This window comes from Hemiscyllium ocellatum, chromosome 2, assembly GCF_020745735.1.
Source record: "Hemiscyllium ocellatum isolate sHemOce1 chromosome 2, sHemOce1.pat.X.cur, whole genome shotgun sequence".
Classification (NCBI taxonomy): Eukaryota; Metazoa; Chordata; class Chondrichthyes; order Orectolobiformes; family Hemiscylliidae; genus Hemiscyllium; species Hemiscyllium ocellatum.
In genome coordinates this window covers 2,000,935-2,014,524 of record NC_083402.1, presented here as the reverse complement: position 1 = coordinate 2,014,524, position 13,590 = coordinate 2,000,935, and the positions used below count along the sequence as shown (strand labels likewise).

Genomic DNA, 13,590 nt, shown 5'->3' with positions numbered 1-13,590 from the left:
CCACATCCCGCCCGACACCGAGCTCCTCATAGAAACACCGCATCCTCCGGCTCCGGCTCCGGCTCCGGCTCCGGCACAGGCCCCAGGCCCCGGGCCCCAGGCCCCCCGCTCCCGCCGCTCCGCTCCGCCCGGACCCCGGACACTCTCGGGGTCTCTCTCTCGGTCTCTGTCCGGGGCCGCACGTCCCTCGACAACCCACTTCCGGCGCAGCTGCAACCTTTGACCCCGCACTTCCTTCCCCATCCCCCCCACCGTCACAGAGCAGGCCCGGCCGAGACACGCCGGAAGTGCCCCGTGTAGAGGGCTGTGGGGGACCCAGACCGGAAGTCCCCGGGGGAGCGGGCTGACGGGTGACCCCGGCCGGAAGTGCCCGGGGGAGCGGGCTGACGGGTGACCCCGGCCGGAAGTGCCCGGGGGAGCGGGCTGACGTGTGACACAGGCCGGAAGTGCCCGGGGGAGCGGGCTGACGGGTGACCCCGGCCGGAAGTGCCCGGGGGAGCGGGCTGACGGGTGACCCCGGCCGGAAGTGCCCGGGGGGGCGGTGTGACGGTGACACCGGCGGGCCCTCATGGTGATGGCGGGGGTGAAGCGCGGCTCCCGCGGCTCCGGGGTCTCCAGGAAGAAGCGGCCCCGGGTCGGGGGCCCGGGCCCGGGGGTGGAGCCGGAGCCCCCCGGGGGAGGGGAGAACGTTGTTCCCCGGCCCGTGTCCAAGGTGAGGCCCCGGGAGGGTACATTGCTCTAGCGCCTGTCACATCCGGAGTGCACAGCAGGATCCCAGACAATGAGGGGTGGGGGTGTAATGTCCCGGGTGTAGTGACCCTTCCTCAGGGGGAGGGGGGTATCAGCGCTGACCGTTTGTCCCCGGCCTGGAGTTAGGGCCCGAGCCCAACCGCCCTGGTGTGTGTTAGGGGCTGGCATGTGCTCGGGAATGGCCTCCCTTCCAGTAAAAAATGAGGTCTGCAGATGCTGGAGATCACAGCTGCAAATGTGTTGCTGGTCAAAGCACAGCAGGCCAGGCAGCATCTCAGGAATAGAGAATTCGACGTTTCGAGCATAAGCCCTTCATCAGGAATAAGAGAGAGAGAGCCAAGCCGGCTAAGATAAAAGGTAGGGAGGAGGGACTAGGGGGAGGGGCGATGGAGGTGGGATAGGTGGAAGGAGGTCAAGGTGAGGGTGATAGGCCGGAGTGGGGTGGGGGCGGAGAGGTCAGGAAGAGGATTGCAGGTTAGGAGGGCGGTGCTGAGTTGAGGGAACCGACTGAGACAAGGTGGGGGGAGGGGAAATGAGGAAACTGGAGAAATCTGAGTTCATTCCTTGTGGTTGGAGGGTTCCCAGGCGGAAGATGAGGCGCTCCTCCTCCAGCCGTCGTGTAGTTATGTTCTGGCGGTGGAGGAGTCCAAGGACCTGCATGTCCTCGGTGGAGTGGGAGGGAGAGTTAAAGTGTTGAGCCACGGGGTGGTTGGGTTGGTTGGTCCTCACTTCCCTCCAAGGCCCCAAGGGATCCTTCCATATCCGCCACAAGTTCACCTGCACCTCCACACACATCATCTATTGCATCCGCTGCACCCGATGTGGCCTCCTCTATATTGGGGAGACAGGCCGCTTACTTGCGGAACGCTTCAGAGAACACCTCCGGGCCGCCCGAACCAACCAACCCAACCACCCCGTGGCTCAACACTTTAACTCTCCCTCCCACTCCACCGAGGACATGCAGGTCCTTGGACTCCTCCACCGGCAGAACACAACAACGCGACGGCTGGAGGAGGAGCGCCTCATTGGGTGTCACGGTGGCACAGTGGTTAGCACTGCTGCCTCACAGCGCCAGGGACCTGGGTTCAATTCCCGCCTCAGGCGACTGTCTGTGTGGAGTTTGCACGTTCTCCCCGTGTCTGCGTGGGTTTCCTCCGGGTGCTCCGGTTTCCTCCCACAGTCCAAAGATGTGGGGTCAGGTGAATTGGCCATGCTAAATTACCCGTAGTGTTAGGTAAGGGGTAAATGTAGGGGTATGGGTGGGTTGCGCTTCGGCGGGTCGGCGTGGACTTGTTGGGCCGAAGGGCCTGTTTCCACACTGTAAGTAATCTAATCTTCCGCCTGGGAACCCTCCAACCACAAGGGATGAACTCAGATTTCTCCAGTTTCCTCATTTCCCCTCCCCCCACCTTGTCTCAGTCGGTTCCCTCAACTCAGCACCGCCTTCCTAACCTGCAATCTCCTTCCTGACCTCTCCGCCCCCACCCCACTCCGGCCTATCACCCTCACCTTGACCTCCTTCCACCTATCACATCTCCATCGCCCCTCCCCCAAGTCCCTCCTCCCTACCTTTTATCTTAGCCTGCTTGGCACACTCTCCTCATTCCTGATGAAGGGCTTATGCCCGAAACGTCAAATTTCCTGTTCCTTGGATGCTGCCTGACCTGCTGTGCTTTAACCATTTTCAACAATGGCCTTCCTTTGCCCACTATGGTTAGCCCGCTCCCTCTGCACCCCGGCCTCCCTCTGTCACAGGCCAGCCCTCTCCTCCTTGTAGATGTTGCGATGTCACTGTGTTTGTTGTTGGCTGGAGTGGTTTGGTTTGGTGAAGCTGATGAGTGTTTTCCTCCCTCTGCCCCCCCCCCCCCCCCCCCCCCTCCCTCTCCCCCCCCCCCAGGGACAATGGAAGAACAAGGAGCGAGTTTTGATCTTCTCCTCCCGAGGAATCAGCTACCGAGCCCGGCACTTGATGCAGGATCTGCGCACCCTCATGCCCCACTCCAAACCCGGTAAATGTGACACTCCGACAGGATTCTCCATCAACAACCACCGGGATTTGTGAAGAGATTGGAGCCTAGACGATCTGGTGGTGGTTTGTGGTGTTATGTTCAGGTTTAGTCTCTGGTTTCGGTGGGCGGGGGGTAGGGAAGGAATGTGAGCATTGCTGGCTCAGGCAGCTTTCAGAGATCTATCCGAGGCTGAGACAGACCGGGATCACTCCGAAAGGGAATCTGTGGTTCTGGGAAAACAGCAGAAAAGTGGAGTTGGAAGTTACCAGTTTTGAGAGTGACAGGTGATCGCGATGAAGCACGTCAGGGTCAACGCTGAGAGAGTGTTCCCCCTCAGGGGAGAGTCTGGGGCCAGAGGGTACAGTCTCTGAATAAAGGGGCACCGATGTCAGACTGAGATGGGGAGGAATTCCTTCTCTCAGAGGGAACTCCTTGTCACAGAGAGAGCTGTGGGGGCAGAGTCCTCGTGTATATTTAAGGCTGAGAGAGATTCTAGATTCTAGTGGGCGGCACGGTGGCACAAGTGGGCGGCACGGTGGCACAGTGGTTAGCACTGCTGCCTCACAGCACCAGAGACCTGGGTTCAATTCCCGACTCAGGCGACTGACTGTGTGGAGTTTGCACGTTCTCCCCGTGTCTGCGTGGGTTTCCTCCGGTGTGCTCCGGTTTCCTCCCACAGTCACAAAGATGTGCGGGTCAGGTGAATTGGCCAAGCTAAATTGCCCATAGTGTTAGGTAAGGGGCAAATGTATGGGTGGATTGCGCTTCGGCGGGTCGGTGTGGACTTGTTGGGCCGAAGGGCCTGTTTCCACACTGTAAGTCTAATCTAATCTAAGTCTAATCTAATCTAATCAGTCACTGGGTCAAGGGGGAAGGCCAGGAAAGTGGGTGTGAGGAATGTTGGATCAGCCACAATCCTGTTGGATGGGGAAGCAGACTCAAGGGGCTGAATGGCCGCCTCCTGTTTGTATTTATTATGGTCTTTTCTATCAGCCATGGTGTCATTGAATGGGCTGAATGGTCTCCTCTCATTCCTCAGAATAGCTTTGTGAGTAGAGACCTTCGGCCCATCATGTCTGTACTAGCCCCTCAATGACCATCATTACCGAGCGGCAATCTCCAGCCTTTTCCCCAACTCTTCCAAACTGTTTCTGTCGAACTCACTGTCTGATGCCCCCTCAGTTGCAGCTGGTCCACCACGTTTCCCAGCTGTGCTCCTCGATCCTCCTCACTGAAGTTTCTCATTCCTGGAAACCACCCCCACACTCTCCGATACACTCACATCTTCCCGATAACGTGGCCCCCACAACTGTCCCCGATCCTCCCCATCACCCCCTCGCTCTTGTACTGCATGTCTGTCTTAGTAAAGGTGATGTCCTTTTCTTTTCTGGTCTTATTGTGGGTCTCTCGAGAGTGAAGTGGTCCCCATGGTTGAGTTAAATATTGCTGGAGCACATGTTAGTGCTGCTGGGAGTCAGCGTTCTGATTGGCTGGTAGTGCAGAGGCAGTGAGAGAATGAAGGGTGTCATGGCTGAGAGACCCAGCAGAGTCCTGCCTGGGGAAATTCCTCGAGGATGACCCTCATGGTGGAGGGGTGGACTTAGAGGGTGAGTAACCTCAGATTTCTGAGCCCTTTGCGAAAGTAATGAAGTGCAATTCTTCTCGTTACAGACACCAAAATGGATCGAAAGGATAAGCTGTTTGTGATTAATGAGGTGAGCTGGGCTAGGGGAGGACTAGCTGCTGGACTGCACACTGTGCCAGTGGCTGTGAGGTGACGTGGAGGATAACTATGGATTCACTTTCCGTATGTTTGGGATTGTGAGTAGACTGTGTGAGGTGGGATGCCTATCGGCTGGGAAGCCCATTGACAGGACGGTGTGCAGAGTGAGCTGGGACTGTGAATCTCACACCGTGGAAGGTGCCCTGACAGATCGGTCGCTCTGGGGCGTGATGACCCTGTTGAGAGACCGGTCGCTCTGATGACCCTGTTGAGAGATGTCCTTACATCAGCAGGGAACCGTTAGGGCAGGAGCACCAAGCCATTTAAAATAAGATCATTCACCAGATGGGCTATCACTGACCACCCTCGGAGTCTGGAGTCATGTGTAGGCCAGACCAGGTCAAGACGGCGGTTTCCTTCCCTAAAGCACATCTGTCAACTGAATGGGTTTTTATAACAACAGACAGCAGTCACATGGTCATCATAAGACTTATTTTGGGATTTTTATTGAATTTAAATCCCACCACCTGCTGTTTCCCGGGTCTATGTCTAAATCATCTTGTGATGAGACCATGAGGCAGTCACTGCCCTGGATACAGGCATCTCCCTCCTCGCTGTAGTACGCTCCGGAACCTCCCATGTAGTCTCCAGCCCTGTCCGAGGCAGGGCAGGGCGATGATACAGGCTGGCTTTTCTTTTTAGATTAGATTCCTTACAGTGTGGAAGCAGGCCCTTCGGCCCAACAAGTCCACACCGACCCACCGAAGTGCAACCCACCCAGACCCATTCCCCTACATTTACCCCTGCACCTAACACTACAGGCAGTTTAGCATGGCCAATTCACCTAACCTGCACAGGACTGTGGGAGGAAACCCACACAGACACGGGGAGAATGTGCAAACTCCGCACAGTCTGAGGCAGGAGCTGACCCCGGGTCTCTGGTGCTGAGAGGCAGTAGTGCTAACCACCCAGTACATGGTGACTCGGTCTAATGTGGCCAATGGGCAGATGGGGCCCAGTTTAAAAAGCATTCCTGTTGGCAGCTGGTTAGAGTGGTACCCTCTTCATCCCATCAGCGGGAGAGTGCACTGATGGCGGTTGTCTTTCCTCAGATCTGTGAAATGAAGAACTGTAATAAATGCTTATACTTCGAAGCAAAGAAGAAGCAAGACCTGTACATGTGGTGAGTGTGGGGGGGGGGGTGTACATGTGGTGAGTGTGGGGGGGGGGGGGGGTGTACATGTGGTGAGTGTGGGGGGGGTGTACATGTGGTGAGTGTGGGGGGGGGGTGTACATGTGGTGAGTGTGGGGGGGGTGTACATGTGGTGAGTGTGGGGGGGGGGGTGTACATGTGGTGAGTGTGGGGGGGGGTGTACATGTGGTGAGTGTGGGGGGGGGTGTACATGTGAGTGTGGGGGGGGGTGTACATGTGGTGAGTGTGGGGGGGGTGTACATGTGGTGAGTGTGGGGGGGGTGTGTACATGTGGTGAGTGTGGGGGGGGTGTACATGTGGTGAGTGTGGGGGGGGTGTACATGTGGTGAGTGTGGGGGGGAGTGTACATGTGGTGAGTGTGGGGGGGAGTGTACATGTGGTGAGTGTGGGGGGGGTGTACATGTGGTGAGTGTGGGGGGGGTGTACATGTGGTGAGTGTGGGGGGGAGTGTACATGTGGTGAGTGTGGGGGGGTGTACATGTGGTGAGTGTGGGGGGGGTGTATATGTGGTGAGTGAGAGTGGGTGTGGGGGGGGGTGTATATGTGGTGAGTGAGAGTGGGTGTGGGGGGGTGTACATGTGAGTGTGGGGGGGGTGTGTGTGTGTCGGGGGGGGGTGTGTGTGTTTGTGGTGAGTGATTGTGTGTGTGAGAGTGTGGGAACACGACACACAGGCTGCACAGGGACCTCAACATGAACGGACTGGCCACTAAAAGCTGGAGACGGAGCAGTCGAGGAAGAGAATATTTTCTTGAACAGTCAGAAAGCAGGAAGCCTTTGCTCTCAGTGATCTGCTTACCCTTTTACAGCTTTAACAAATACTGAGGGAAGGAAATGGTCTGTTTGCTTTTGGAATTCTGTCAGAGGATGTGGGTGTCACAGGGCTGGCCCAGCATTTATTGCCCCATCCCTAATTACCCAGAGGACAGGGAACAGTCAATCACATGGCTGTGGGTCTGGAGTCTCATGTAGGCCAGACCAGGTAAGGACGGCAGATTCCTTCCCTAAAGGGCATTAGTGAACCAGGTGGGATTTTATAACAACAGTCACATGGTCATTATTAAAGTTTTAATTCCAACTGATTGGAGTCTGTGTCCGGAGACCGTTACCTGGAGGTGCTGTCGCCACCCAGGGGTTGTTCAGAAGGTGTGCGGTGTGTTGGCTTTCATTCACAGGGGGATGGAGTTTAACAGCCGCAAGTTATGCTGCAGCTCTATAGGGCCCCAGTTGGACCACACTGGGAATAGTGTGTTCAGTTCTGGAAGGATGTGGAAGCTTTAGAGAGAGGGGGCAGAGGAGATTTCCCAGGAGGGAGGGGGTGCTGGGGGACAGGGGGTGTGGGGGGAGGGGGTGCTGGGGGACAGGGGGTGTGGGGGAGGGGGGTGCTGGGGGACAGGGGGGGGGGGGGGGAGGGGGTGCTGGGGGACAGGGGGTGTGGGGGGAGGGGGTGCTGGGGGACGGGGGGGGTGGGGGGAGGGGGTGCTGGGGGACAGGGGGGGTGGGGGGAGGGGGTGCTGGGGGGCAGGGAGGGTAGGGGGAGGGGGTGCTGGGGGACAGAGGGTGTGGGGCGAGGGGGTGCTGGGGGACAGGGGGTTTGGGGGGAGGGGGTGATGTGAATTTAGTCCATTCTTTTTGCGAACTGAACAACCCGTTCATGAAGCTGGCTCTGAATGCTGCAAATGGTTTGTTGTGTGTTTCAGGATCACCAATGTTCCTCATGGGCCATCGGCCAAGTTTTTAATCCAGAACAGTAAGTATCGGGATCATTGAGGGTTGGCAGCTAGCCACTGCTTTAATGGGTCACTGTGTTAATGTGCATGGGATTCTCCAACTACAGTCAGAGAGGATAGGAGAAAGTGAGGACTGCAGATGCTGGAGATCAGAGTTGAGAGTGTGGTGCTGGAAAAGCGCAGCAGGTCAGGCAGCATCCAAGGAGCAGGAGAGTCAACGTTTCAGGCAAGAGCCCTTCGTCGGGAATGAGGCGGGTTTGGGCGTAGATTCCAGACTCTCTCAAACACTGACTGTGTGTCACAGGCCAGATACAGTACTGTCAGGCCGGAGGTGACAGCAGCTCCCTGACTGAGGGGGGCGGTGTGTAACAGGCAGCTGAACTGTGGGTGCAGGGGGGGCTTCATGGTGGATTACTGTCAGAGGGGAGCTCACCCTGTCACACTACCCCCCTTCCCCCCCCTCACACTGTCCCCCTCCCTCACACTGCCCCCCTCCCTCACCCCCTCACACTGTCCCTCTCCCTCACACTGTTCCCCCTCCCTCACCCCCTCACACTGTCCCCTCCCTCACACTGTATCCCCTCACACTGTCCCCTCCCTCACACTGTTCCCCCTCCCTCACACTGTTCCCCCCTCCCTCACACTGTTCCCCCCTCCCTCACACTGTTCCCCCCTCCCTCACACTGTTCCCTCCCTCCCTCACACTGTTCCCCCCCTCCCTCACACTGTCCCCCCTCCCTCACACTGTCCCCCCCCTCCCTCTCACTGTCCCCCTCCCTCTCACTGTCCCCCTCCCTCACACTGCCCCCTCCCTCCCTTTCTCTGTCACTGGTCACACCTTCTGCACAAGTCATACACTCCACTCCCACCTGACGAAGGAGCAGCGCTCTGAAACCTGTTGGACAGTAACCTGGTGTTGTGTGAGTGTTAACTGTGTCCACCCTCTCTGTTTCTCCCCTAGTTCACACCCTGGATGAGCTGAAGTTGAGTGGGAACTGTCTGAAAGGTTCAAGGCCATTACTGTCCTTCGATCCGGTAGGAGGTTACATCCCTGTCATGAATGTTAGGGTGGTTTAGCTGCAATCTGTCGGTGTAATATTTGTTTTCTGTCTTTGTCCTGAACAGACATTTGATAAGGAAGCTCATCATAGACTCTTGAAAGAACTCTTCATCCAGGTGAGCTTGTGTTTGCTCTCTCTCTCTCCCCCTGACCCACAGCTGTCTGAGGGAATCTGGCTGGCATGGTCATGGCAACGTCTACCAACAGCTTCTCTCCCCCGGAGCCAGGCCCCACGAGCCTGCCCGAGAGCTGGTGCACGTCAATCTAACCCCAACGCACACCGTTACTGCCCATCCCTAGTTGCCCCTGAGAAGGTGATAAATCTCCCAACACCAGGTTATAGTCCCAACAGGTTGATGTGGAAGTGGAAGCTTCCGGAGCGCTGCTCCTTCGTCGGGACACTAGCTACAGTCCACATCATCCCCCTGGAGAAGGTGGGGGTGAGCTGCCTTCCTGACCCGCTGCAGTCCATGTGCTGTAGGGTGACCCACAATGCCCTGAGGGAGGGAATTCCAGGATTCTGACCCAGAGACCCTGAAGGAACGGTGATATATTTCCAAGTCAGGATGGGGAGGGGCTCGGAGGGGAACCTGCAGGGGGTGGTGTTCCCGTGTGTAATTGGCCAAGTGTTTGGAAGGTCCTGTCTGAGAATATTTGGTGAATTTTGGCAGTACATCTTGTAGATGACAGAACCCTGACAGTGCAGGAAGAGGCCATTCAGCCCAGCCATTCCACACCAACCCCAGAGGAGAATCTGACCAGGACCAACCAACCAATCATCCCCCCCCCCCCCCCCCCCCCCCCCCCCCCCCCCACCAAAGTCTCTGTAATCCCACACTGGCACTGACCAATCCACCCTAACCTGTCCATCTCTGGACTGGGGCCCATGCTGCTGAGGGGTCGGTGGGGGAAGGGGGTGGTGAGGGTTTCTGAGTTGCTGTTGGAAGGTTTGGCACAGAGCGTGATGGATGAGGAGGAGGGGGCTTGCCTCGTGGTGATGCCTAACGAGCTGACAGTCTGTTTAACCCGTTGCCTTGTAGGTCTTTTCAACGCCTCGCTACCACCCAAAGAGCCAGCCATTTGTTGATCATATCTTCACATTCACCATCACCGATAACAGGATCTGGTTCAGGAATTACCAGGTCAGTTGGAAGCTGTTTGCTGAGGTTCTGCTCTCCAGCCCAGGGGCTTCACCACCTCCCCAGGGTTTCTACTAACACCCCATGCTCTTTCGACCTCTTTTCACCCCCAAACTCTAGCTCCATTTCCTTCAAACATTACGACACTGTGTTGACAGATCAAAGCCAGGCCATTCCGTCAATCAGAGCTGAGTCAGTTTCTCTGCTCTGCGTGAATCTCCCACCAGTCCCTCTTTACCTCCCTCTAACAGGGTTTTCTGTTCAGCCCAGTCAGTTTAACACTGTTTAGGAAACAGTGAGATGGATTTCTTAACAACAAAGAAGATTCCAGCAGATGAACAGACCCTTCGGCCCCCCAAACCTGTACTGACACCTCTTGCCCTTCCATAGTAAACCTGTCTCCACTTACAGGATCCGTATCCTGGTATTCCCTTCCTATTCATGTATGGGGGAGGGGGAGGTTAAGTCTGGTTAGGGTCTGGGATGTGCTGTCTGAGAGTGTGGGGGAGGGGGAGGTTCACTCGAGGGGTTAGGGTCTGGGATGTACTGTCTGAGAGTGTGGGGGGAGGGGGAGGTTCACTCGAGGGGTTAGGGTCTGGGATGTGCTGTCTGAGAGTGTGGGGGGAGGGGGAGGTTCACTCGAGGGGTTAGGGTCTGGGATGTATTGAGGGTATAAGTGGTGCACACTGCTGCTCCTGAGCGTGGGTGGGGGAGGGGGGATGTTTGTGGATGTGGGGGGGGGGGATGTGATTGAGTGGGTTATTTGATCCTGGGTGGTATTGTGAGTGTTGTTGGAGTTACCCCCATCCCGGTGAGTGGGGAGTATTGCGCCACATTCTGGATTTGGAGATGGAGATTCCACATTCACTGCCTAACCTCGGGAATTTCAGCTTGGTCAAAGCATCAGTTCAGTGTTCCCACAGTGGGAAGGAGTCTGTGCATTGCTCTGACTGAACAAGCCTGACGGTGCTGCCAATTCCACCACAGAGCAAGGCCTGACTGGACCTGAATCCTTCACTCTGATTTCTCTCCACAGATGCTGCAAGAGCTTTTCCAACTATTTGTTTTTGTTTCGGATTTCCAGGGTTTGTAGTTCCTTCAGCTTTTACCCCGGGGATTAGATTAGATTAGATTAGACTTAGTGTGGAAACAGGCCCTTCAGCCCAACAAGTCCACACCGACCCGCCGAAGCGTAACCCACCCATACCCCTACATTTACCCCTTACCTAACACTACGGGCAATTTAGCATGGCCAATTCACCTGACCCCCACATCTTTGGACTGTGGGAGGGAAACCGGAGCACCCGGAGGAAACCCACGCAGACACGGGGAGAACGTGCAAACTCCACACAGTCAGTCGCCTGAGACTGGAATCGAACCCGGGTCTCTGGTGCTGTGAGGCAGCAGTGCTAACCACTGTGCCACCGTGCCACTGTGTTGGTTTACACTTGGGTGAGATACAGCTGACACTCTGCAGGAAATGGTCAGTGTGTCCAGGCACCACCGCCTGACCGACTCTGCCCCCTTCCTCACAGCAGCCAGGCTGGCGAAGTGGTTGTGGGGTGGCATTTCCCAAGATCGTGCTCGGATGAGTAAGAGACAAAAAACCTGAAGAGAACATCTGTCGTTTGAGTAATCCAGAAACCACATCCTGTGGATGCTGGAAATCAAAAAATAAAATCAGACAAAGCTGGAGAAACTCAGCAGCTCTAACAGCATCTGTGGAGAGAGACACGGAGTTAGCTTTGCAGGATTCGACTCAGATGATGAGCCTTGAGAAGGGTATCACTCTCTGGGTGTGTCCCTGTGACGTTTCACTGTCCCTGCAGCTCCCTGACTGTTATTTGACGGGTTTCTGTGACTGACCCACCTTGTCTCGATCGCAGGTTATTGAAGAAGATGGAGCTCTGGTGGAAATTGGACCGCGTTTTGTTCTAAACCTCATTAAGATATTCCAGGGGAGTTTTGGAGGCCCGACACTCTATGAAAATCCCAATTACCAGTCTCCGAACATGGTAAGAGACACCTCCCAGCACGTGACAAGGAGCATTTCTGTCCCCCTGGCCTAAAGACGCGTGGACTCCAGGGGAGTTCTCCATGCCCGTCACAACGGCTGCATCTGCATGGTGACCAGGTCAGCAGCAGCGCTCTGACCCTCCGACAGTGCGGCACTCCCTCAGCACTGACCCTCCGACAGTGCGGCGCTCCCTCAGCACTGACCCTCCGACAGTGCGGCGCTCCCTCAGCACTGACCCTCCGACAGTGCGGCGCTCCCTCAGCACTGACCCTCCGACAGTGCGGCGCTCCCTCAGCACTGACCCTCCGACAGTGCGGCGCTCCCTCAGCACTGACCCTCCGACAGTGCGGCACTCCCTCAGCACTGACCCTCCGACAGTGCGGCACTCCCTCAGCACTGACCCTCCGACAGTGCGGCACTCCCTCAGCACTGACCCTCCGACAGTGCGGCACTCCCTCAGCACTGACCCTCCGACAGTGCGGCGCTCCCTCAGCACTGACCCTCCGACAGTGCGGCACACCCTCAGCACTGACCCTCCGACAGTGCGGCGCTCCCTCAGCACTGACCCTCCGACAGTGCAGCACTCCCTCAGCACTGACCCTCCGACAGTGTGACGCACCCTCAGCACCGACCCTCCAATAGTGCCCACTTCCTCAGCACTGACCCTCCGACAGTGCGGCGCTCCCTCAGCACTGACCCCCCGACAGTGCGGCACTCCCTCAGCACTGACCCTCCGACAGTGCCCAATCCCTCAGCACTGACCCTCCGGCAGTGCCCACTCCCTCAGCACTGACCCTCCGGCAGTGCCCACTCCCTCAGCACTGACCCTCCGGCAGTGCCCACTCCCTCAGCACTGACCCTCCGGCAGTGCCCACTCCCTCAGCACTGACCCCCGACAGTGCCCACACCCTGGTCCGGCCCAGGGACAGTGCCTGCTTCCTGTTGATTGTGTGTTCTCTCTCTTCTCTCTGAGTGAGCGGTTGCCATGTTGTTTTTGGTTCTTTTTGTTTCTCCTTGTGTCTGGGATTAGACCCAGAATGGATTGTCCCACATCCCTCCCTGCGCTGTGCCCCTCTGACTATCTGCTTCTCTCTGTTGCCCCCTCCCTCCTCGTTCCCCTCCCCTCTGCCCCCCCCCCCCCCCAGCACCGGCGGATGTTGAGACTGGCCACCGCGGCCAAGTTTCAGGAGAAGTATCAGGCGAAGGAATGGCAGCGGCTGCGCCCCACTGAGGAGTGGATCGCTGTGCCTGAGGACCCCACCCACGCCGTCTTCGACACACCTGCCGAGAGGAAACCACCAGTCATCCAACTACAGCCCCCTCCCGACCCACCACCGGACCCAAGGAGGAAAAAGCAGCTCTCCAAACGGCAGAAAGTAAGGCTCCGGCGAAAGGCTGCCCATGCTCCCGGCTCGGGGTGACTCCCAGTGAACCCACACCCCGTCAGAGAGCTGGCAGCTCTGGTCAGTGTGGGACCAGCTCTCCAGTCTCCTCCTGCCCCCCTCCCTGGGCACCGGCACTAACCCCGGTCACATCAGTCAGGTTTTCACAGCTGTTTGTTGATACATTTTGTTTTTGCAATAAAATAGTTTCCTGGTGAGAATTGGTGTTTGTTCAGTGCGGGATTTCAAACTGTTGTCTTCATCTCTCCGACCCCCACCCCACCCCACCCTCCCCACCTCCCCACACCCCCACCCCACCCCACCCCCCCCACCTCCCCACACCCCCAGGAGGACTGGCTTTGCCCTGGTGAGGGGTATTGGTTTCAGAGGGGTGGCTGTGTGTGTGAGGGCTTCCTCCTGCACTGGGCTGTGATGGTGAGGGGTGTGTGTGTGAGGGCTCCCTCCTGCACTGGGCTGTGATGGTGAGTGGGGTGTGTGTGTGTGTGAGGGCTCCCTCCTGCACTGGGCTGTGATGGTGAGGGGTGTGTGTGTGAGGGCTCCCTCCTGCA

General features: G+C 57.3%; 1 protein-coding gene across 1 annotated transcript; it reads left to right on the top strand.

Annotated features, from left to right (window-relative positions):
• Positions 1–503: 503 nt before the first annotated feature.
• bxdc2 (brix domain containing 2) lies at positions 504–13,242 on the top strand. The gene is made up of 10 exons (XM_060834127.1): positions 504–712; positions 2,648–2,759; positions 4,431–4,474; positions 5,595–5,665; positions 7,394–7,443; positions 8,385–8,458; positions 8,549–8,599; positions 9,524–9,625; positions 11,509–11,637; positions 12,785–13,242. The coding sequence occupies exons 1-10, from the start codon at positions 569–571 to the stop codon at positions 13,058–13,060; spliced, it is 1,053 nt and encodes a 350-aa protein (XP_060690110.1). The 5' UTR covers positions 504–568; the 3' UTR covers positions 13,061–13,242.
• The last annotated feature ends 348 nt before the right edge of the window (positions 13,243–13,590 follow it).